The sequence below is a fragment of the Rattus norvegicus genome, chromosome 1, assembly GCF_021556685.1.
Source record: "Rattus norvegicus strain SHRSP/BbbUtx chromosome 1, alternate assembly SHRSP_T2T, whole genome shotgun sequence".
NCBI classification, from domain to species: domain Eukaryota; kingdom Metazoa; phylum Chordata; class Mammalia; order Rodentia; family Muridae; genus Rattus; species Rattus norvegicus.
This window is the reverse complement of record NC_141534.1, coordinates 91135264-91157097: the sequence shown is the minus strand read 5'-3', so window position 1 is coordinate 91157097 and position 21834 is coordinate 91135264. Positions and strand designations below refer to the sequence as shown.

The following is a 21834-nucleotide window of genomic DNA, read 5'->3' as shown; positions in this document are numbered from 1 at the left end:
GTGATTCTGTTGTGTGGCTGATGCGAAGCATTCTGGGAAGTGTCTCCCAGGTGGTTTCTGTTAGCATCTGCTCCCCTGGTCCTCCCTTGAGTCTCTTCTCTCCCATACCTTCCTCGACTGATCCCTGGATCTGGAGGTTTGCCGGGTCGGCGGCGGGCGGCCATAGGGGAGTTGGTTCTAAGCTGGCGAAACGGAAGCACAGGGCTTCCAGTGAGCCTGCCTCCAATCCCACAGATACTATCGCACTGGTAGGGTCTCAGCGCGTAGCTCAGTCATCCTCCTGCCTCAGCCTCCGGTGTGTTGCGATAACAGGTGTGGGGCATCACACCTTGTTTCGCTGCTGTCTGGAATTGGGATAGGAGGACCATGCTGATAGAGTTGTTTTGGAGGATTGATGTAGCTAGTGTCACCCTGTCCCGAAGGTTCTATGTTCACACTGCAGGGAACTGGGATGGGTGGAGGAGATTTGCCGGGAGCCTGTCTTGTAGAAGGATAAATGGACACATCTGTGGCTTTCCACGATGTCAGATTTTACTGAACGATGAGAAAGTCATAAGCTGTGTCAGTTGGCTGCAATTTGCCAAGGAATCTCGATTTCCCTTGGTAGTTGGCCATTAACCACGGCTTCTTTTATTCCAAGCTTAATATAACTAATGATAAACCACGCGTCACTCTGCACACAGTTATACATGCACGCATGCGTACAGGTTATGGAGGTGCTTGGAGGGTTAAAGATGCTTTAGCATTCAGACATGTTCCCCGGAGTCGCAGGCAGAGAGCTGATACAGGTGCAGAGAAGAGCCCAGGAGAGGACTAGATACAGATCTTCAGGGGAAAATCCGATGATACGCACATCTGTGGGTAGGGGGTGTTGAGCGGGGTGGGGGTGGAGTGGGAATGGGGAGCGTGTCTTAACGGTGAGAAAGTCACAAGTGTGTCAGTTTCATTGGCTGCAACTTACCAAGGAATCTCGATTTTGCTTGGTATTGGCCATTAATCATGGGTTCTTTTATTCTAAGCTTAACATAACAGAGCACCTGTCACTCCGCATACAGTTATACACGCACATGACTTTATTGTCACAGGTTGGATCAGGGGAACTGGACTTGGGAACAAAGATAGGAGTCTGGAGTCCGTCACTGAACAAGGTTCCTGTCACGTGACCAGGCCACTGAGTAGTGTGCCTGCCACATACGGGTCCTTTGGTGAGGTAGTTACACGTGATATGGTGGATGAGCTTATGTTTTCTGTTCCAGGCTGGCTTTGTGAACTTACAGAGATCTGCTGGCCTCTGACTCCTGAGTGCTGGGACTAAAGGCCAGCCGATATCTTTTTTTTTCCTTTTCTTTTTTTTTTTTCGGAGCTGGGGACCGAACCCAGGGCCTTGCGCTTGCTAGGCAAGCGCCCTACCACTGAGCTAAATCCCCAACCCCAGCCGATATCTTTTAATAGCACTTAAAATAAGTTGCTTGGCTGTGGCTGTTTTGATGGAAACAAGACATAGGTTCCTTCTCTGCACTTTGATCCAAAATGGAGAAACTCAGATCAAGACTGTTACCCCATAAAATTCAAAACTACACAGCCTGAAAGCTGATAGCTGATAGTCCAAACAACAGAGCTCCCAGCCCCAGCCCAGCATGCTCTCAAGGTGGTTTGATCAAGTGCAGCCCCCCCCCCCCCCCCAACTCCTACCCCCTTTACAGATTCAGGGGAGGAAGGAGGAAGCAGTGGTGGTCTGTTGACCATGCATATGCAGGCACAGCAAGCCAAGTGTGTTTCCTCCTGTAAAGGTGTAGCCATTTAAAATACATGTTCGTTTATTCTTTCTCTTTCTATGACTTAGTGATGGGTCATAGATGTGTGCTAGTGCATGCATGTGCTGATATGTTCATGCTTATATGTATTTGTGTGAAGGCCAAAGGTCAATACCAAGTGTCTTCCATGATCACTCTCCACCTCTATCTATCATCTATATCTATCATCTATTATCTATCTATCATCTATCTATCTATCATATCTACCTATCATCTATCTATCATCTCTATCTATCATCTATTATCTATCTATCATCTATCTATCTATCATATCTATCTATCTATCATCTATTATCTATCTATCTATCTATCTATCTATCTACTATCTATCTTTCTTCTTTGAGGTATTGTCTCTCATGGACCCTGCAGACTTGCTGTGGAGGGAAGCTAGTGACCCTCCGGTCTCTGCCTCCTCAGTGCCAGGATTACAGGTGCAGAGGCCATGCCTAGCTTTGTACACAAGTACTGGGGATCCAAATTCAGGTTCTCAAGCTCCTCTTTAATAATTTTTTTCACAATGATAATTTGTGGTATGTGTGTGTTTGTGTTTGTGTGTACTCTCACACGACACATTGTGCATGTGCAGGGCAGAGGAAGACTCACAGGAAGAGTCAGTCCTAAGGACTGAACTCAGGTCATCACTTTGGTGACAAGCACCTTTCCCCAGAGGTCTGTCATCAGATGGGTTCTTTACCTCTTCCCCAACCACCAACCCCCTTCCCACCCACTTTGAGACAGTCTCCGTGTAATCCTGGCTGTCCTGGAATTTGCTATGTTAACCAGGCTGGCTTCAAACCCACAGCAATCCTCCTGCCTCCACTCCGCCTCCACCTCCTGAATTCTGGGTTAAAGGCCTGGGCCTCCACACTTGGCCCTCTCATTAGCTGTTGGGTCTTCTCTGTTAGAGTAGACACGGCAGCCTTGGACCACTCTTTTCAGGAGATCGCAATCTCTTCTTGTGGGTACTAATATCTCGCCAGCAGTCCAGCCTCTCACTGGGGGAAGCCAGGTGCTCCTGGCCTTCCTTTCTGTCCCCATCAATCCTGGTTAGCCCTGGACACCTTCTCTGTTCTCTTTAGGAAGGAGAAGATTGTCTCCAGCTTGGTGTCAAGGATGACTGTCCTATTTCATGGCTTCTCTCCTTCCACAGCCTGACCTCTCGACAAGGACTGAGTGGAAGGTGAGGTCGTGACTCCTTCATTCAGCAAGGCTCCTGGTGAGTGTGGCCTGGATGCTGCTGCTGCTGCTGTTGTTGTTGTTGTTGTTGTTGTTGTTGTTGTTTTGAGGTGGAGTCTCACCACATGGCCCTGGCTGTCCTGGAACTCCCTCTGTAGACCAGGCTGGCCTCAAACTCAGGGAGTCACTCTCCTCTCCTTCCTGTCAATCTCAGTGATGGGATTAAAGATGTCACCACATTTAGCATATTTTTCATATTTGAATGATGAAGTGTTAGTATCAGGGTCATGAGGGAACAATCAAAGAAAGAGGGCCACTCCAGGATAGAATAAGGCCTTGCCGCAGCAGGGAGGTCTGGCCTCTGATGGACGGAACCTCAGACAGCCACGCAGAAGCATATTTATTGACTGTCACACAACAGTTATTTTTAGAGTAAAGCAAGTTGATCATACTAAAACCCAGATCTGCTCTCCGTGTTTCCTGAAGGAACTCCTCACCCTGCAGTCTCAGTCAGTACTCAAGAGTGCAAGATGCTGAACTAGACTGTTGGGGGGAGGGCGGCAATGGGGGGAGGTTGGGAGGGGAACACCCATAAGGAAGGGGAGGGGGGGATGTTTGCCCGGAAACCGGGAAAGGGAATAACACTCGAAATGTATATAAGAAATACTCAAGTTAATAAAAAAAAAAAAAAAAAAAGAGTGCAAGATGCTCCAGGTTTGCCAGGACTGGCTTGTGACCTAAGTCATACAAAGGCTGTTAAGCTCCCTCAGAAAAACAACTTTAAAAAAAAAAAAAAAGATTTATTTGTTTATTTCATGTATATGAGTACACTGTTGCTGTCTTCAGACACACCAGAAGAAGGCTTCCGATCCCATTACAGGCGGTTGTGAGCCACCATGCGGTTGCTGGGAATTGAACTCAGGACCTCTGGAAGAGCAGTCCTTAACCGCTGAACCACCTCTCCAGCCCCAACAACTCTTATAGATAACAAAAAACATTCACTTTTTCCTACAATGATTTCTTCAAGGTCCAAGACCTTGTAAAATACAACCATTTCATTCTGATGTTTACCCTAGATACAATGACTCTGCTAATTTTTCCCTCTACAATGAAGGGCTTGAGGCAGGGTCGATTAATGTTTATAAGTTGGGTTAGAACTTATACAGCCCAGACCCATGGCCTCGAGTCATACCTTCCTGGATATAGTCTCACTAAGGTTCAGAACTGCCTGCAATTTAGAGCCAGAGTCCTCAGGAAACCCGAATAGACCTGGCTCAGTCACCTGTCCCAAACCGACCAGAGAAAAGAAATGGCTAGGAGAAAGGTGATCAAACCACGGTGGTTGCATTGGGACTTACTACACTTGATCTTAGCCAAAAGGCTGAGAAGCGATGCATTGGGACTTACAAAGGAAGGGATACAGTGAGTTCCTGCTCTGACTTTGTGGTACCAACTGAACTTTAGGTTCAAATAGAGGAACAGAGGCCTGCAAGATGCGGGACTTGTAGGAGTCCTTGCTGCCAAGCTTGGCGACCAGTGCTCCACCCCCAGAGTGTATGTGGCGAGAGGAACCAACTCCTGCTGCAGGTGGTCTTCTGGTGACCCCCACATGTGCCCTGCAAGCACACACTACAAAAGAAAGAAAGAAAGAAAGAAAGAAAGAAAGAAAGAAAGAAAGAAAGAAAGAAAGAAAGAGAAATAAGAGAGGAAGGAAGGAAATAAGGAAGAAAAGGAAGGAAGGGAGGAAGGAAGAAACCTTGTTAAGTCTTGCCATTCTTGTTTTGACCCAGATCCCTAAAAGTAACTTGATACATAGCTAATGCCTGGCATTGCCTGTGGGACCCCTAATTAGTTACAGGGTATCCCTTCTCTATCATAGCTAACTTCCTGTCTTAGAGGCGGTCTGTCTATCTACAGTCAAGGTGATGGCTGGTTTGGGATAGTGACTCATCTCGATGCCTTCAGATGAGAGTGCTGGCACCCAGTACCCTGTGTAGGTTTCCTCGGAGTATTTCCTTTAACTCTGACCTCTCTCTGCTCTGACCTGTATCTGCCTCTCACCACTTTCTGCCAGTGCCTGCTTCTTTCTCTGACTCCTGTCCGTCTCTTTTTGTCTTTAGAAGCAACAGAGAGATAAGGCTTGGGATGCCGGCTGTGGAATGAGTCTGGGTGCTGGGACCCCCACCTGCCTCTGCCCTCACCGGTGCGTGGGTACAACAGCTGCCATCTTTGTTGGTAAGAGTGCCCTAAAATACCAGGCACCTCACCGAGGGAGCCGCTTGCCTGTGTTCATTTGCTTCCCACCTTAATCGTGGGACCGGCATTCTATTCCTGTCCTTTCGATAGCCAAGGAAGCACACAGCAGGTTAGGTGTTGGGACCGAGGCCACACAGTAGCTTCTCCTTTGCAGGTACATGTGAGGAACCTTCATGGAGCAGTGTGCTAGCGTGCATGTGCTGCTCAGGGTCCCCGGTGTGCCAAACACTAGCCCATTTCTAGCTCTTATAATGATTTTTGAGATAGGGTCTCACTGTATAATCCAGGCCAACTTGAACTGATAGCAATCCTCCTGCCTCAGTCTCTCCTGAAGGCCAGAATTGCAGGTGTGTGACACCATAGCATCCCATTTCTGGTCCCGCAATGAAGACTCGTGTAGTCTGTTAATCCCAGTATCATTGATTATAGCACTGTGATTACCTACATCTCTCAGAGGCGGGGACTTCATTCAGTTGTCTCTGTTTCTACGGCAAAGTCTCTCATGGCTTTCCTCTTAGCTTGGCGAATGTGCAAATTCTTATGTCTTCGAGAAGCTGGCCACCCATGCAGCCTGCTTTTTAGAGTACCGATGTGAGCACCATTTTCTACTGTCCCAGGATGACAGGCAGATTCGGAGGCGAAAGGGAAGGGTGTCTGCTTGAAACACAGTAGTCGCGTGTGTAGCCAGGCAGGTCACTCGTGGCCAGGGGCTTGAAGCTGCAGGGTCGTGTACTGTTTGAGTCAGGCTCCCTGAGGAAGGGCACAGTTGCTGTCCATGGAGGGCAGCCACCTGAGCTAGTCACACCCCGGCCGGGCTCTCTTTTCCCCTCTTCTTTCATTGCACCTTCTTAAGACCCAGCCATTCCCCAGGAGGACAGTGACCAAGGTGAAGGGGAGTTGGGCTCCTACACTTCCATTTCCTGGTTCACTTGCTGAGTGGATGTGGCTGGTAGAGGCACACGCACGTGCGCCACAGCCTGGCGTGCGTGTGGGGCTCGGAGGACATCTTGTGAATCTTTCTTCTCCCACCCGGTGGGGCCTGGAGATGGAATCAGTTTATGAGGCTTTGTGGCAAGAGCACCTTCACCCCTAAGCTGGCTCACCGCCTCAGCTTCTCATCTCAAAGCCAGCGTGGCTCTCACCGTTCCTATCGCTGCCACCCTGTAATACAGCTCCTCACGCTGTGGTGACCCCATCCATAAAGTTACTCTCATCGCTGTTTTATTTTTTTATTTTTTGGTTCTTTTTTTCGGAGCTGGGGACCGAACCCAGGGCCTTGCGCTTCCTAGGTAAGCGCTCTAACCACTGAGCTAAATCCCCAGCCCCTCATCGCTGTTTTATAACTGTAATTTTGTCACTGTTATGAACCGCCATGTAAATATCTGATACGCAGGATATCTGATATGTGACCACTGTGAAAGGGCTGTTCAGTCCCCAAAGGGGTCGCGACCCACAGGTTGAGAACCACAGCCCAAAGGTTCCACTTCCCTTCTTTTAGGAAGAATTAAGGAGAGTTGTTGACATTTGAGAAATTCTTGGATGCCAGACATCAATCACCCCTGTTTTCATTGTTACTGTCACTTTATAATTGGATGAACGAAACAATAAAATCAAGGGCTGGTAAGATGGCTCGGTGCTTCAGAATACTTCAGAATATCGGCTGCCCTTCCAGAGGATCCATGTCGGATCCTAACACCTACATCAGATGGCTCAAGTGAGCCTGTGACTGCAGCTCCAGGGGATCTGACGTCCTCTTCTGGCCTCTGAGGACTCCAGCATCTACCTGTACATAACATAGCCACACATACAGATAATTAAAAATATTTAAAGATTTAAAAAAAATAACAAAAATGCTGGGCATTTTTAATCCTAGCACCTGGAAAGTAGAGGCAGGGGGATCTCTGTGAGTTCAAGGCCAGCCTGGTCTACATAGTGAGTTTCAGGACTGTCAAAGCTATACAGAGAAACCCTGTCTTAAAAAAATAAAACGGGGTTGGGGATTTAGCTCAGTGGTAGAGCGCTTGCCTAGCAAGCACAAGGCCCTGGGTATGGTCCCCAGCTCCGAAAAAAAGAAAAGAAAAAAAAAATAATACAAAATACAAACTATTCACTACATGGATGCTAAGGAGTGGAAATGCAGGCCAGCGATTACCTTGGGCAGAGCACTTGCCTCACTGATTCAGCTTTGGTCCCCAGCACTGCAGAACCAACACTTACGAAGCTAGTTAAAACATGAGAAAGGTACATAGAGTACCAAAGAGAAACAAACACAGGGCTGGGGACATAGCTTAACGGGTAGAGTGCTTGCCTTGCATGCATGAGGCCCCAGGTCCAATTCCCAGCCCCACACCCTTGTGATCCCTGCACCCAGGAAATGGAGGCAGGAAGATTAGAGAAGTGCAGGGTCATCCTTGGCTACCCAGCAAGTGTGAAGCTAGCCTAAGCTACGAGACCCTGTCTATTAGATAGATAGATAGATAGATAGATAGATAGATAGATAGATAGATAGATAGAAAATAAACATGGTTAGTAAATATTTGACAAATATTTTAGTGATCACAAAATATCAAGTTGTTTTCACTGATTTAGTTGTTTTTAACACTTAATTTCTTTAGCATTGGAGTGTACTTCGAGAACAGCCCATACAAGTCGGTTTTCTTCTTCCATCAGGTGGCCCCCAGGATTTGAACTTGGGATGTCTGGCTTGTCAGCAAACTCCTTCACCCACTGAGCTGCCTGTTACTAGCCCAGATTTATGTCATGGGTTCAGTGTTGTCTATGGCATGAAGAACCAAGAATCTTTGTGTTCATTTTGGGGAAAGAATACTGATAAAAGAAAAACACAGAAGAAAAATTGCGTATTTGTTGACGTGGCATTTTTAACATAAAAGAATAGGGACTTTATGTAAAAAGTGGTCTTTCTGTGACATTTCTTTTTTGTTTTATGCTTTTAAGACAGGGCTCCATCCTGTCCTGGAAGTCGATGTGACTTCCAACTGACAAGTCATCCTCCTGTCTCAGCCTCCCGTGTGCTGGAATTACAAGCATTGTACGGGGCAGGGGGGAGTATGTGTGGTCCAGTGTATGTGGCACTGGGGTGGGACTCAGGGCTTTGTGGATGCCGGGCAGATACTCCATGGCCCAAGCCCCACCTCAGCCATAGCTACCCTCAGTCGAAAGATTTAGATGTCATGTATTTGCTGTCACAGGAGATGGTGACCTTTAGGGACGTGGCCGTGGTCTTCAGCGAGGAGGAGCTGGGGCTGCTGGATGCTGCCCAGAGGAAGCTGTACGGAGAGGTGATGCTGGAGAACTTCAGGATGCTGCTCTCAGTGGGTGAGGATGGGTGCGTAGCAAGCGGTGGTTGCCATAAAGTCTCTGTGGCCCTGGCTGTGCACGCAGCTCTTGAAGGGCCTCAGGGTTTTAATCTTTGCGAGGCACAGAGCTGGGTCATTGTAGTGCCCCAGCCCCGCCCCCTCCGCTAATTCCTGTGGTTTGTACATGGACCACAGTGGGCAGTGTGCTTTCTCTGATCGTAATCCCCTCCACACATGTCGTGGATGTAGGAACAGTTTTTTTAACATTAAAAATCTTTACGTTGGGGTTGGGGATTTAGCTCAGTGGTAGAGCGCTTGCCTAGGAAGCACAAGGCCCTGGGTTTGGTCCCCAGCTCCGAGAAAAAAAAAAAAATCTTTACTTTGTAGGGCTAGAGGGATGGCTCAGGGTTAAGAGCTCTGGCTGCTCCTTCAGAGAAGCCAAGTTTGGTTCCTAGCACCCACATGGCAGCTCCCAGGTTCCTGTAACTCCAGTTCCATGGAGATCTGACTCCCTCGTCTTCCCCCTACAGGCACTGCATGCACACGGTGCATAGACATACATGCAGGCAAAACACTCATACACATAAAATAAATAAACCGTAAATTAAAACAATCACTGTGTGTGTGTGTGTGTTTGTATGTGCGTGGATGCATATGTGCTGTGGCATGCATAGGGAGGTCAGAGGTCAACTCGTGGGGTGGGTTCTCTCCTTCCACCATGTGGGTCCTGGGAATTGAACTCAGGTCTTTGGGCGTGGCAGCAGGAGCCTTTCCACTGAAAGCTGACTTGCTGGCATATGAACAATTTTTACCAAAATAAAGGGCAGAAAAGCCACGCATGGTGCTTCACAACTTTAATCCCAGCACTTGAGAGGCAGAGGCAGAGGCAGACAGGTTTCTGTGACTGTAAGGCTATCCTGGCCTATAACATAACAAGCTCCAAGACAGCCTGGGCTACACAGAGAGACCCTGTCTCAAAGGGTCAGTGGGAGGGGCAATAATCAGAGCCCTTGGTGGTAACTTCTCATTGCAGTAAAAAGTATAGCTTGTTGCCAAATGAAAATGGTATGTTTGTCTGCGAGTGTGTGTGAACATGTGTGTGAGTGTATGATGTGTGAGTGTGAATATGTATGTAAGTGTATATGTGAGAGTGTGTGACTGGGGGGGTTGGGTGAGTGTGTGTATGTGTGAGTGTGTATGTGCGTGAGTGTATATGAGTGTATGTGTGTGTGTGTATGTGTATATGTTTGTGTGTGTATATGTGTGAGTGTATGAATGTATGTGTGTGTACATATGTGTGATGTGTGAGTGTGTATGTATGTATATGTTTATGTGTGAGTGTGTATGTGTGTATATATGTGTATATGAGAGTGTGTGTATGTGCGTGTATATGTATTTGAGTATGTATATATGTGTGTATGTATGTATGTGTATGTGAGAGTGCATTTGTGTGTATATATACATGTGAGTGTATATATGTGTGAGTGTATGAATGTGTGTGTGTGTGTGTGTGTGTGTGTGTGTGTGTCTAGTGATGGAGATTGAATCTAGAGCCTTGTGTGTGCTTGGCAAGCACTCTGCCATGAAGATATATTCCTAAAACTGTTTTTACCTTTTTCTGGGACAAGGGCTCCATAGCAATCAATCAATCAGGCTGATCTAGAACTGTTTCCTGGGCAGGCTTTGAACCTGTAACCCTCCTACCTCAGTTTCCCCAATGCTGGGATTACAGGCCTGACCAGTCATGGTGAAAATGAACCTTTCTAACATTCATGCTAATGTCTGCATCTTTTGTGTCTTTTACATAAAACACATTTCTTATGACACAGAATATTAGAAAGCTGGGCAGAGATGGGTGGATCTCTGTGAGTTTGAGGCCAGCCTGGTCTACAGAGCGAGTTCCAGGGAAGCCAGCATACACACCCTGTTTTGTGAAACAGAACAGACAAAAACATCAAGTTTGGCAAACACACTGGTGTGTGTCTGTGCACACGAGTGTGCATGTGCAGTGTGTATGGTGTGTGGCGAGGGTGGGCACGTGTGCCACAATATGCTTGTTGAAGTCAGAGGACAACTTGTGGGTGTCGCTTCTCTGCTTCCCCCATGTAGGTCCCAGGGGTAGACTACCTGTGGCGAGCCACCCATGGCGGTGACCCTGCAGGTGCAGACATGGAGGCTCTGAGTCTGTCCTGTGTAGTTGTCATCTTGGGCACAGTGTTGGTGCCAAGGCCACAGAGAGACTTGTCCGGGTCTGTACTATTCTGGTGCTACTGTCCTGGGCTTTTATCGTCAGTTTTCCACTCTCACTGGCTCCTCTGCACGTCAGCCACATCACAGCTTCCTGTGACTGATGTACCTACTGACTTAGAACTCAGCGAAGTCAAATCTGGGGCTTACGGTGGCCCGTGTGTCTGTCCCTCCATCCTCCCACTATGTAGACATGGCCTGCGACTCCTTACCCTCCCAGCCTTACCCACACTGGTGTCCTTGCTGTATCCACACGTGCTCTTGCTTCCTCGCCTGCTTTTAAACTGGCAAGAGCGTTCTTAACCTGAGACCCTCCTGAGCCCTCCGGGATCATGATGGTCTCGTCTAAGCTCTTACATCACACCAGGGGCCTTTTCGTCCTCTTCCCTTCCCTTCCCCTGTTCTGTTGTCTGTCTGGCCGCTGATGGCTGTGTGCGCTCCTACCATGCCCTTATCTCACTGTATTCCCAGCGCAGTGCCGTCTGCTGTGGAGGGCAGCTGTGCTGTGAATCCCCACTGAGTGAACGGATGAGCTAATGAATGGGTGAGTTAATGGACGAATGAGTTAATGATGGCTGTGTTAGATGGGAAGATACATAATGGTTGGCAAATTTAAAATGACTAATCAAAGCACTGTGTAGAAAGGTTTTTTTTCTTTCGACAACTTATCATCAAGACATTTTTAAGATATCTAATTTAAATTTTCTAGGTGCCTTTACAGATAGATAAGTAGATAATCAGACAGACAGACAGACAGACAGACAGATAGAAGTTAATGTTCATTATCTGAACTCTGTAGCCTCTAGCACCTGTAACAAAAGATCGTGAGCACAAACTCTGTGTTTAGTTCCCTGCACTACCACCACCACCACCAATAATAATAATAATAATAATAATAATAATAATAATAATAATAATAGGGGGCTGGGGATTTAACTCAGTGGTAGAGCGCTTACCTAGGAAGCGCAAGGCCCTGGGTTCGGTCCCCAGCTCCGAAAAAAAGAACCAAAAAAAAAATAGTAATAATAGTAATAATAAACAACCCATGGGCTTAAGTGACCTATAAGCAACGGGGTCCTGGGTCTGGAGAAGTGATGAGCCCGGCTGCTCGTGCAGAAGACCGGAGTTTGGTTCCTACCCACATCGCGTGGCTCATGTCTGTACTTCAGGCTCCAAGGAATCCAGTGCTCTATTCTGATCTCAGGCACACGCACTTACATGTGCACACACTCACACACACACACACACACACACACGCAAGCACACGCACATACACATGTTCTTTTCTCAAAACAGCTGAGATGGAGAGGTGGCCCAGCGGTTAAGCGGCCTGGTTTTGTTCTCAGCACACACATGGCGACTCACCACTGACTGTAACTCCAGTTGTGGGGGACATGATGACAACTCTCTTCTGGCCTCTGTGGGTACTAGGGACATATGTGGTGGACAGACACGCATGCAGGCAGGCACTTACATACATAAAATAAAAAAGAAACACATGCAGAACTATGTCTCACTGTTGTAGAAGCATGGAAGTCCAAGTTCAAGGCATCAGGAGATCTGATGCCTGATAGGGACTGTTCCCAGGGTTACCCACACCTCTTTGCTGTGTCTCCTTGGGTTGAAGGTCAAGGAGCCTCTTTAATAGTCACTAACCTATTCTTGGGGTCTCCACCCACATGACCTAGTTGCCTCCCGGCAGCATTGACCTTTGCTTCTGGGCACATCATGAGATGACAAGATCCTGGATGTTAAAAAGAGGGGAGCCTTTCTCCAGCTCAGTGAAGCCTTAGGCTGTGATCTTTAAAAGAATTGTTTATCTTATGTATGCTATAGCTGTCTGCTGCACACTGTTGCTCTCTTCAGACACACCAGAAAAGGGCATTGCATCCCATTACAGATGATTGCTGGGAACTGAACTCAGGACCTCTGGAAGAGCAGTCAGTGCTCTTAACCACTGAGCCGTCTCTCCAGCCCCAGGCTGTGGTCTTAACTGTATCACTCCAGCATTAGACAACAGAGCATTCACACACCCTCCCTCTCTCTGAATTCTCTTTATGTTTTTAGGAGGCAAGAATCTAGAAGACACGGAGTCTCTCGAGGAGGTGGGACTGAGGCACCTGCCACACGAGGAACTTTTCTGCTCACAGATCTGGCAGCGAGTTATAAGGGAGTTAGCCAAGGCTCGAGATTGCAGAGTACGTGTCGGAGAACATGGCTCTCCGGTGAAACGAGACAATCGTGACGACGAGGAGTACAGCAAACATTCCAGTCAGAAATCACGGCTCCGACTCCACTGCGGACTAAATGGTGGTGAAGAACCTGACAGAGAGGAGAGGAGTGAGAAAGACTCCTGGGACTCTCGCCGTCAGGCCGATGGGCGATCCCCTGTGGGAGAGAAGAGGTATAGATGTGAAAAATGTGACCTGTCCTTCTGTCGGTTATCGGGTCTCCAAGCCCATCAGGTGAGGCACACTGGAGAGAAACCCTACAAATGTGAGGAGTGTGGCAAGGGCTTCACTCGGGCCTCCACTCTTCTGGACCATCAGAGAGGCCACACTGGAAACAAGCCCTATCAGTGTGGCGCTTGCTGGAAGAGTTTCTGTCACAGCTCGGAGTTTAACAATCACATACGAGTCCACACGGGAGAGAAACCCTATGTATGTGAGGAGTGTGGGAAAGGCTTCAGCCAGGCCTCCCATCTTCTGGCCCATCAGAGAGGCCACACGGGAGAGAAACCCTACAAATGTAGCACGTGTGGGAAGGGATTCAGCCGGAGTTCAGATCTTAACGTTCATTGTAGAATCCACACAGGAGAGAAACCCTATAAATGTGAGAGGTGTGGTAAAGCCTTCAGTCGAGTCTCAATTCTCCAAGTGCATCAGAGGGTCCACAGTGAAGACAAACCGTATCAGTGCTCAGAGTGTGGGAAGGGCTTCAGTGTAGAGTCTCACCTTCAAGCCCACCAGAGGTCCCACACTGGAGAGAGACCCTATCAGTGTGAGGAGTGTGGGAGAGGCTTCTGTCGGGCGTCCAACTTTCTAGCTCATCGTGGAGTTCACACAGGAGAGAAACCGTATCAATGTGACGTGTGTGGGAAACGCTTCCGGCAGAGGTCCTACCTCCACGACCACCACAGGATCCACACGGGAGAGAAACCGTACAGATGCGAGGAGTGTGGGAAAGTCTTCAGTTGGAGCTCATACCTCAAAGCCCACCAGAGAGTCCACACGGGAGAGAAACCGTACAAGTGTGAGGAGTGTGGGAAAGGCTTCAGCTGGAGCTCAAGCCTCCTGATTCACCAGCGAGTCCATGCTGAGGACGAGGGACGCAGAGATTTCCCTGCGTCAGAAGGCTCACAGGGGAAACAAACTCTATGATGTTTTATATTTTGGAATTTCAAATTGGAAGCTGAAAGGTCCCAATTCTTAGAGTTCTCAAGGCAGACAAAGGAGTTGTAGGATCCGTATTTGATTGGAATGGGAGGCTTGGGAGACCACACATAGAGAAGCCTTGTAAGTTGGAGCTATGTAGACTTTGGTCAGAACCTTGACCTTTAATCCACGGAGACAGGAACTGTGGGAAGGTGGAGTGTGACCTGCAGGTCCCTCAACGGAAGGGACCGGATCTGTTCCACAGGAGCAACGTTCTTACACTGCTGATTGCGGCCACACGTGGGGCTTCATAACTGTAAGCGACAGTCACGGGATATTTAGGGACGCTACAAGCTTTCTGCACATCCAGTGACCAAAACCTCAGAATTCATCAGGTAAGAAATCCGAGGGGCTTCTGGCAGCTCTTACCCATGCCGCACCTGTGTGACCTCACTGTAGCCTTCCTCAGAACACACGGTGTGAACCCTTACATGTCACAGTCGCCACACACAGGGCCCACGGGCGCTGCCTGAAGTCTCTCCGCTCAGGGCCAGCGTCGTCGCCTGTTCTAAACCGCACTGCTTTGCTCTTCCTGAAGCACAGCGCCGTACTTACGGTCCTTTCCCATTCTCGTTCTTCAGTGCTCACGCATCAAGCTAGTCTGCTGCGGATTGCGTTGCGTCTCGGCGTGATTTCACCCGTCCCCATTCCTCCCCTTAACACAACGTGTTCCACGGCACTACTATGCAAATTTGGTTTTGTGGTTAATAAATTATCACTTATTGAAATTGTTTCAAAATACATTTCTTTCTGATTAATAGTAAACGTTTGAGTTGTATATCTACACTGTGCACCTATACACCCAAGGACTACCTCCATACCGAAGCATCCCTTCCCCCTGAGGGACCAGCCACACAGTGGTATAGTATAGAATAGAGTTTATTCAGGGCACGGGGAGGGGAGTTAGGAGGTTAATAGAGGCAGAGAAAGGCAGAGAGACAGAGTAGAGAAGTAGAGGCTGGCCATGAGCACCTTGAGGGGTGGCGGGGGAGGATAAGAGGACAGAACAGTAGCAGGAAGGCAAGAACAAGAGAGAGAGGGTGGAGGAGGCAAGCAGCCCCTTTTATAGTGAGTCAGGCATACCTGGCTGTTACCAGGTAGCTGTGGGGTGGAGCATAGACAAAATGCTAACATTCCCCTGATCTGGTTTAATTAAAAAGGAAAAAGTTAGAAAGAGGTGGTGGTGAAAAGTTTATTCAATCTGTCTCTGACTAAAGTTCCTATAAATTGTTCCTACGGGGTTGGCAGACATTTAAGTCATCTAAACAGGCTAATTTCCCCACCGAGTGGAGCCTGTCTACTGATGTCTATTAGAGTCTTAGTGCACTGGTGGCTTCCGAGAGCAGTGGGTTGTGGCCGTCTTACTTGGATGCTCGCCCTGCACTGATTTACGTATATTTGTATGCAGTCAGACAGGCTCAGACCTCAGTTTTATTCCTGAATTGTGACTAATGCATACACTCCCGAGGTTCTCAGTGCCAGCTGCATACACTGCTTCTGACAAACAGAAGCACGACTTACGGCCATCTCCACTCGGTCTCACCTTCAGTGTCAGCATGGGTTACACAGACTTGTCACATCCATTCTCTGGAACTGTTCAGATGCAGGACGTTTGTGCACATGGAGTCTGACTGGTCCCTTTCTTTTTTTTTTTTTTTTTTTGGTTCTTTTTTTCGGAGCTGGGGACCGAACCCAGGGCCTTGCACTTCCTAGGCAAGCGCTCTACCACTGAGCTAAATCCCCAACCCCCTGACTGGTCCCTTTCAATTTCTTCAGAAAATATCTGACAAAATTCAACATTCACTTAAGACTAACATTCCCTCAGTGAGATCAGAGGTAAATATGGAATCATTTAAGCTAAGCTGATTTTAATGGGACTATATTCAGTAAGACTGACTTTGTTATACCTTTGTAGATTTGGCAGATGTTTACTTTGGGGTAGCTCCCACCAAGACATTTAAGGTTCAGCATCCTCGCTGCTGAATTCTTCTCCCCTTTCTGCCCTTGATAACTACTGACTTCCGTTCTGTTTGCATTGTTGAACTTTTCCAAAATGGTGTAAGTGCAACCCTATCCTATGTGGCCTGTTGCCTCTGACTTCTTTCACTTGGTATAATTTTAGTTTGTTTGTTCTTTGAGACAAGGTTTCTCCTGGCTGTTCTGGAACTTACTCTGTAGACCAGGCTGGCCTTAAACTCAGAGATCTACCTGCCTCTGCCTCCAGAATGCTGGAATCCAAGGTGTGTACCCACCCCTACAGTGGTATAATTCTTTAATTTATCCATTTTGTGTGTATCTTGTTGGGGAGTGCTTACTAGGTATTGAACACATGGCTCCATACATAAGCAAGTGTTCTACCATGGCCTTCAGTCCTTAGAACCACAGTCATTCTTTTTCATTGCCGAATACTATTCTTTTGAATGATATACCACATTTGTTTGGGTTTCAAGGTTTTGTAATTGTGGGGAAAAAAAACAGCTATAAACAAATGAAAACCATATTCTGTATCAACCTAAGGGTTCCTTTGCCTCCATACATATCTAGATGTAAAATTCCTACCTTTTTTAAAAACAATAGTAACCAGTCCTCTTAACTGTCTCCTAGTCCTCATCTCAGTTCCCAGCCCAGCCCCTTCAAACATTTCTCCTCAGCAAGCATTCTTCTCTCAGTTTCCCAACAGTGTGCTTAAATGGTCCCAATGCTAAGAGCTCCCAATTAAAACCGTTCTAGCCAACTTCTTCAGCTCAACTTCTAGCTCAACTGTCTCTAGCAATGTCTTCTGCCCTTTTCCTCTGCTCTGCTAGTCCGGCCCTTTTGTCATTTGGCTAGCCAGCCCTCATCCTCAGCTGGTGTTTTTATATCCTACCCTATTCCCAAAAATCCAAGAGACAACCAACACTGAAGGTCAAGGGTCAAGCAGTGTAACAGTTAAGAATTCTTTTTAGTTTTTTAAATTTCATGTGCATTAGTGTTTTGCCTGCATGTATATCTGAGTGTGAGGGTGTCAAATCTTGGAGTTACAGACAGTTGTGAGCCGCCATGTGGTTGCTGGGATTTGAACTCAGGACCTCTGGAAGAGCAGTTGGTGCTCTTAACCACTGAGCCATCTCTCCAGCCCCAGCTAAGAACTCTTAAAGGCCAGTTGACTAGCAACTCAGGTCCTTTAAAGGGCCAGGTGCACAAGACAATTCACAGTACATTTACCCCCATTTGTTTGAGCTCCTAATTATGAAGTTTCAAAGGGCGCTCCTGGAAGCCATGCTACTGTTGTGATTTTTGCTTCTCCACTCTTTCAATCTCTGTCCCCAGCTCTGTGAACCTTTGGCTTGCCGCTCTGACTTTGGGCTATGCAGGATGCAGTATTCATCATAGTCTATTAAAGTCCTGCTCATGGCCGGTTGTTGCTCTGCACTGTGAGTGGCAGGAGACCAAAGTCCTGCTCATTGGCCTGTCAGTGGTCAGGTGCTGAACATTTCTTGTCTGGGCTTCTCCATCTGGCAAGGAAGTCTCTCTTCTTCCCTCTTTTTGGGTCAGTGGCCAAGGTTCTCAGAAACCTCCCCTGCTCAACTCTGAGCTTTGTCAGTTTTGATGGGATCCATAGCTTTTTGTTTCCTGTGAAAATATAAACAAACCCTTGTCCCCAGTGCAAAACACATGCTGGCTTCCATTCAGATGTTGACACATTCTTTTAGTATACAGGATGACTTAACTCCACAGTTTTTCTATAGCCCTCGTCTCTCAGCCGCTGCAGTCCCTTTCTCATTAACATCCAGAACGGAGCCAGTTTAGTTTATCCCTGGGGTTTGGGGTGGGGTCTTCATTCTGTCTTTTTGTTTTATAAGCATTTCCTTTACTGTGCAATTGGATCCTTCTCCAACTGCTCAACCTGTAGGACTGTGTGGTATACCTGTAATGTGCTTTATAATATGCAAAGAATTGCCTCTTCTCACTGGAGACGCATGCAGCGGCACTGCGAGTCTTTTGTTCAGCATCTCCATAGTTGCCACCATTTCCAGTGCATGCGTCAGCACAGATGCAGCCTCTCAGAACTCAAAGCAGTTAGTTAGCTGCTCATCGAAACCCTGAGTATGTATCAGTGGCATGGCATACAGACTTCCAATTTTCCAAACTCTGAAAAAGGAAGCACATCCATCTGCCAGGTTTTGTTTCTTTTGGCACCGCTAGGGTTACTTACAGCAGGTAATGTCGTTTGTTTATACGAAGAACAGGTAGGACATTTTCTTGTAATTTCCTTGGCTTGTCGGCAAGGGATAGAAAAGCTTTTCTTTAAACCTTTAGCATTAACATGGTGTTTTCCATGAAATTTTGAGGCTTCTAACACATCTCCTATTAATATTTGGCTATTTCCTTCATTTCCTGGGGCTGAGGGACCTAGCAAGCCTGCATGAGACAGGCGTTAGTGACCGTTACACGTAGTTATTATTTCTGATTCTGTTGCAGTTGCACGATTGACATAGTTAATTCTGAATTACCTGGAATAATGTCAGCAGAGTGCGGAATAACCCTTTCTGCCTGTGAGACTCAGTAATTGTGTTAAGAGGTTCAGGATAATCGAATACCATGAGGATTGCATATAACTCTGATTTTGAAGCACACAGGCCATTCCCAACTTACTTACATCAGTACAAAATGTAGGTGTTTCAGGAACCGGTGTTCCTTTTATTATATAAGGGATCATCTGATTGGTTCTTTTTATAAACTGAAGTCACTTGCTTTCAAGATATTTGGTGTTAAAGTCTCTTCTCCAGTCTTCATTGAGAACCCATGATGACATAACCCCGGAATTATTATGAGGCACTATGATTCCTGCTGGGTTTATTCCTGACAATTGGTGTCGTCTTATTCTTTTTATAATTATATCAAAACCTTTTTCTATATGAGTCTTTAATTTGTGTGTGTGCTAAGAAGATACCGTCTTTCCATTGCACAATGAGCCCAGTAGGAAAATGTAGGCAAAATAACCAAAACACAGTCCAGTTGGATCTATGAGAGCCACATATGCAGCTTACGGGGTCTTTTCTACTAAAAGTTAACTCCCTGCTTCCTTTGTTAGCTGTTTGACTGTCTAAGACTGAATCTCCTTTGAACATTGGAAACAATTCTCTTAACTCTTGAGGAGTTAATCCAATGATGGGCCGTAGGCAACTAACGTCTCCCATTAACTTTTGAAAATCACGCAAGGGCTTACAATGGATCTCTTCTGATCTGTATCTTTTGTGACTGTACTATTTCTTGACTTAATTTATAACCTAGACAATGGATGGAATCTCCTCTCTGTATTTTTTTCCAGAAACAACATCACCGAATGGCAACCAGTGCCAAGGAGTGGTCTCTAGAAACTCTCCGTCTCACTGATGACTGTAGCCTGGGGAAGTGGTTTCCTGAGGAGAATTTGAATTCTAAGCTATAAGACTTAACCACGAGTGACCAAATCAAATTCATCTTGGAGATCCTCACTTAACAAGGACCCTTTTAAGAAGAACTATAGTCTAGTCACATGTGAGCCCCTGGGGTCAATGCAACTGTTTCAAGTTCTCAATGATGTTCTAGCTATCAGAGAGGAAATGCCAGAACAGACAGCCAACAGAATTTTGAAACTTTTTGGTATCCTCAAATACAGACCTTTGGGGAAAGGCTGCAAGCAAGAGGACCTTTCTAGGGTTTGATGATTGGAATAAACCTGTAATTTACCCATTGCGTCACTGGCTTCTTCAGATGAATGATGAACTTTAAAAAAAGGAGGGGACATACATATTTAGCTCATTTGAAAAATAAAACAGGAGGTGCCAAGTGAGTTCTTGAAGATGAGACTGCGGCTGATACCAATCAGCAATATGGAGAGCTGATGGGCGGGCGCCTTTAAAACGCTGCAGAAAGCATGTGAGCAGCTGGAAACATCTGGATTTTTTTTTTTTTTTACAGCAGATATATGAAGGGATGCAAGTGCAATGGAAGAACTAAAAGACCATCTCATTAAGAGAGTTGAATGTTTGAAGAAGAGGGCGAAGACTGTTCAGAATCGTCAGCCGATGCTTAAAATAGCAAGTCAGCTTTGAGTTGAGAAAGAGAAGAATTTCTTGCACAACAGAAACAGGAGAAAAGGAATCAGCCATTCGCGTGGTGTAGAGACTGTAAAGAGGTTGGAGCCAGCTGACAAGAATGTGGCGTGCGGCAGCGGGCAGAGGCTAGAGGAGACACAATTAGTTCATATGTGGTCACTGAAAAATTCCCCAAATAATTAGCAAGAAGCAAGAATTACATTTGTTTGTTTATTCATTCATTTATTTTTATGTCGAAAGTGGTCCACAGTGACTATCTCCAACTTAAGTCTGAAGTCAGTGAAATAAACACGGAGATCAGTTGCTTGAAAAGAAAACGATGAGAAGCGAGCCAATTAACTAAAGGCAAGCTCTCACTGTATAGGTAACAGGCATCCATCATTTCTTGTGAAGCAGCACAAGCTGAGGAACTTCAGGAGACCAATGAGAAGGAAGCTTTGGCATGGAAATGGGGCGGGGCTAGCAGAACAACAGGAGAGGGCAGTTGGGACAGAGGGTGCTAGGAGACAAGCGAGCCAGGAGCAGTTGAGCTGAGCAGATAGGGCTACAACAGTCGCTATAGTTTGGAACAGTTAGAATTGGGGAAACTGGGAGGAGGGACTGTTTACACCCTTGGGAAACAGAGAGGAATGGTTGGGAGAAATGTTTGAAGGGGCTGGGCTAGAAACACGAAGCGGGAGTTAGGAGAACTGGTTACTGTCGTGAAACAGCCATTTACCTCTAGGCTAACTGCTATGTTGATTAATGGCAATATGTTTAACTTTCCTAAGAACAACTTGAAACAAAGCACAGCTGTTCATTCTGTATTTTCCCCATCAGCATGTCAGGTACAGTTAGGTTCTCGCGTGTTAGCATTTTCTCTTGTTTTTATCTCGTTTTCCCCTCTCACAAGCTCATTTTGCTTACATCCATTTCTTTAAAAAAACCTATCTAAAGATAAACATCTTTGTTCGCTATTCATATTTCTATTTAAATTGCTGAACCGTGATTGAATCTTTGTTCCTTTTTAAAAGTTGGTCTTGTTCTGGGCCTTTAAGAGTTTTCAAGGACTGGCAAGGTGGCTCAGCAGGTAAAACACTCCTGTTGCCCAACCTAACAAGTGAGTGCAAGGAGAGAATTTACTCCTGTACGCTGTCCCCCACGCATACATGAACACACCAATAAATAGTTTATTTTTTGATTTTTCAAAAAAAGTTTTATGTGGATGTTTTCTCTGCGTGTTTTGTCTGTGGTGCGTCGTGGACATGCAGTACTCAGGAACGCCACGAGAGGTCGACGGACCCTCCCGAGCTGGAGTGACTACAGTTTTGAGCTCCCTAGTGCCTGGTACTCTGTACCAGCCGCGCTCTCCGCACTACGTCACCTCTCCAGCGCCAAAGCACATATATCCTACAGATGTATATCCCACAGACAGCCTACGATGTAAAGACATTGTTGCTCAAGGCTTTCTTAGGAACTATGAGAAATGAAAAAAGAAAAAAAACATACAAACAAAAAACAGGGAAATTCA

The 21834-nt window shown here is 46.5% G+C and overlaps 1 protein-coding gene and 1 pseudogene across 50 annotated transcripts; both read left to right on the top strand.

Moving 5' to 3' along the window:
* Nucleotides 1-29: 29 nt before the first annotated feature.
* Zfp94 (zinc finger protein 94) lies at nt 30-21517 on the top strand. Of its 50 annotated transcripts, none has more exons than XR_015635366.1 (6): nt 30-136; nt 2965-3030; nt 5111-5193; nt 8456-8582; nt 12878-14579; nt 19556-21517. XR_015635366.1 is itself a non-coding variant. In XM_087581482.1 (5 exons), the coding sequence occupies exons 4-5, from the start codon at nt 8459-8461 to the stop codon at nt 14188-14190; spliced, it is 1437 nt and encodes a 478-aa protein (XP_087437608.1). In that variant the 5' UTR covers nt 30-136; nt 2965-2994; nt 5111-5225; nt 8456-8458; the 3' UTR covers nt 14191-14972. The 50 variants fall into 50 exon arrangements, 21 of the variants coding, with proteins under 21 accessions (XP_087437608.1, XP_087437585.1, XP_087437543.1 ...); XR_015635360.1 differs by having other exon boundaries at nt 5111-5225; XR_015635386.1 differs by having other exon boundaries at nt 5111-5225; nt 8456-8592.
* LOC134484465 (intraflagellar transport protein 81 homolog) lies at nt 19571-20419 on the top strand (annotated as a pseudogene).
* Nucleotides 21518-21834: the final 317 nt, after the last annotated feature.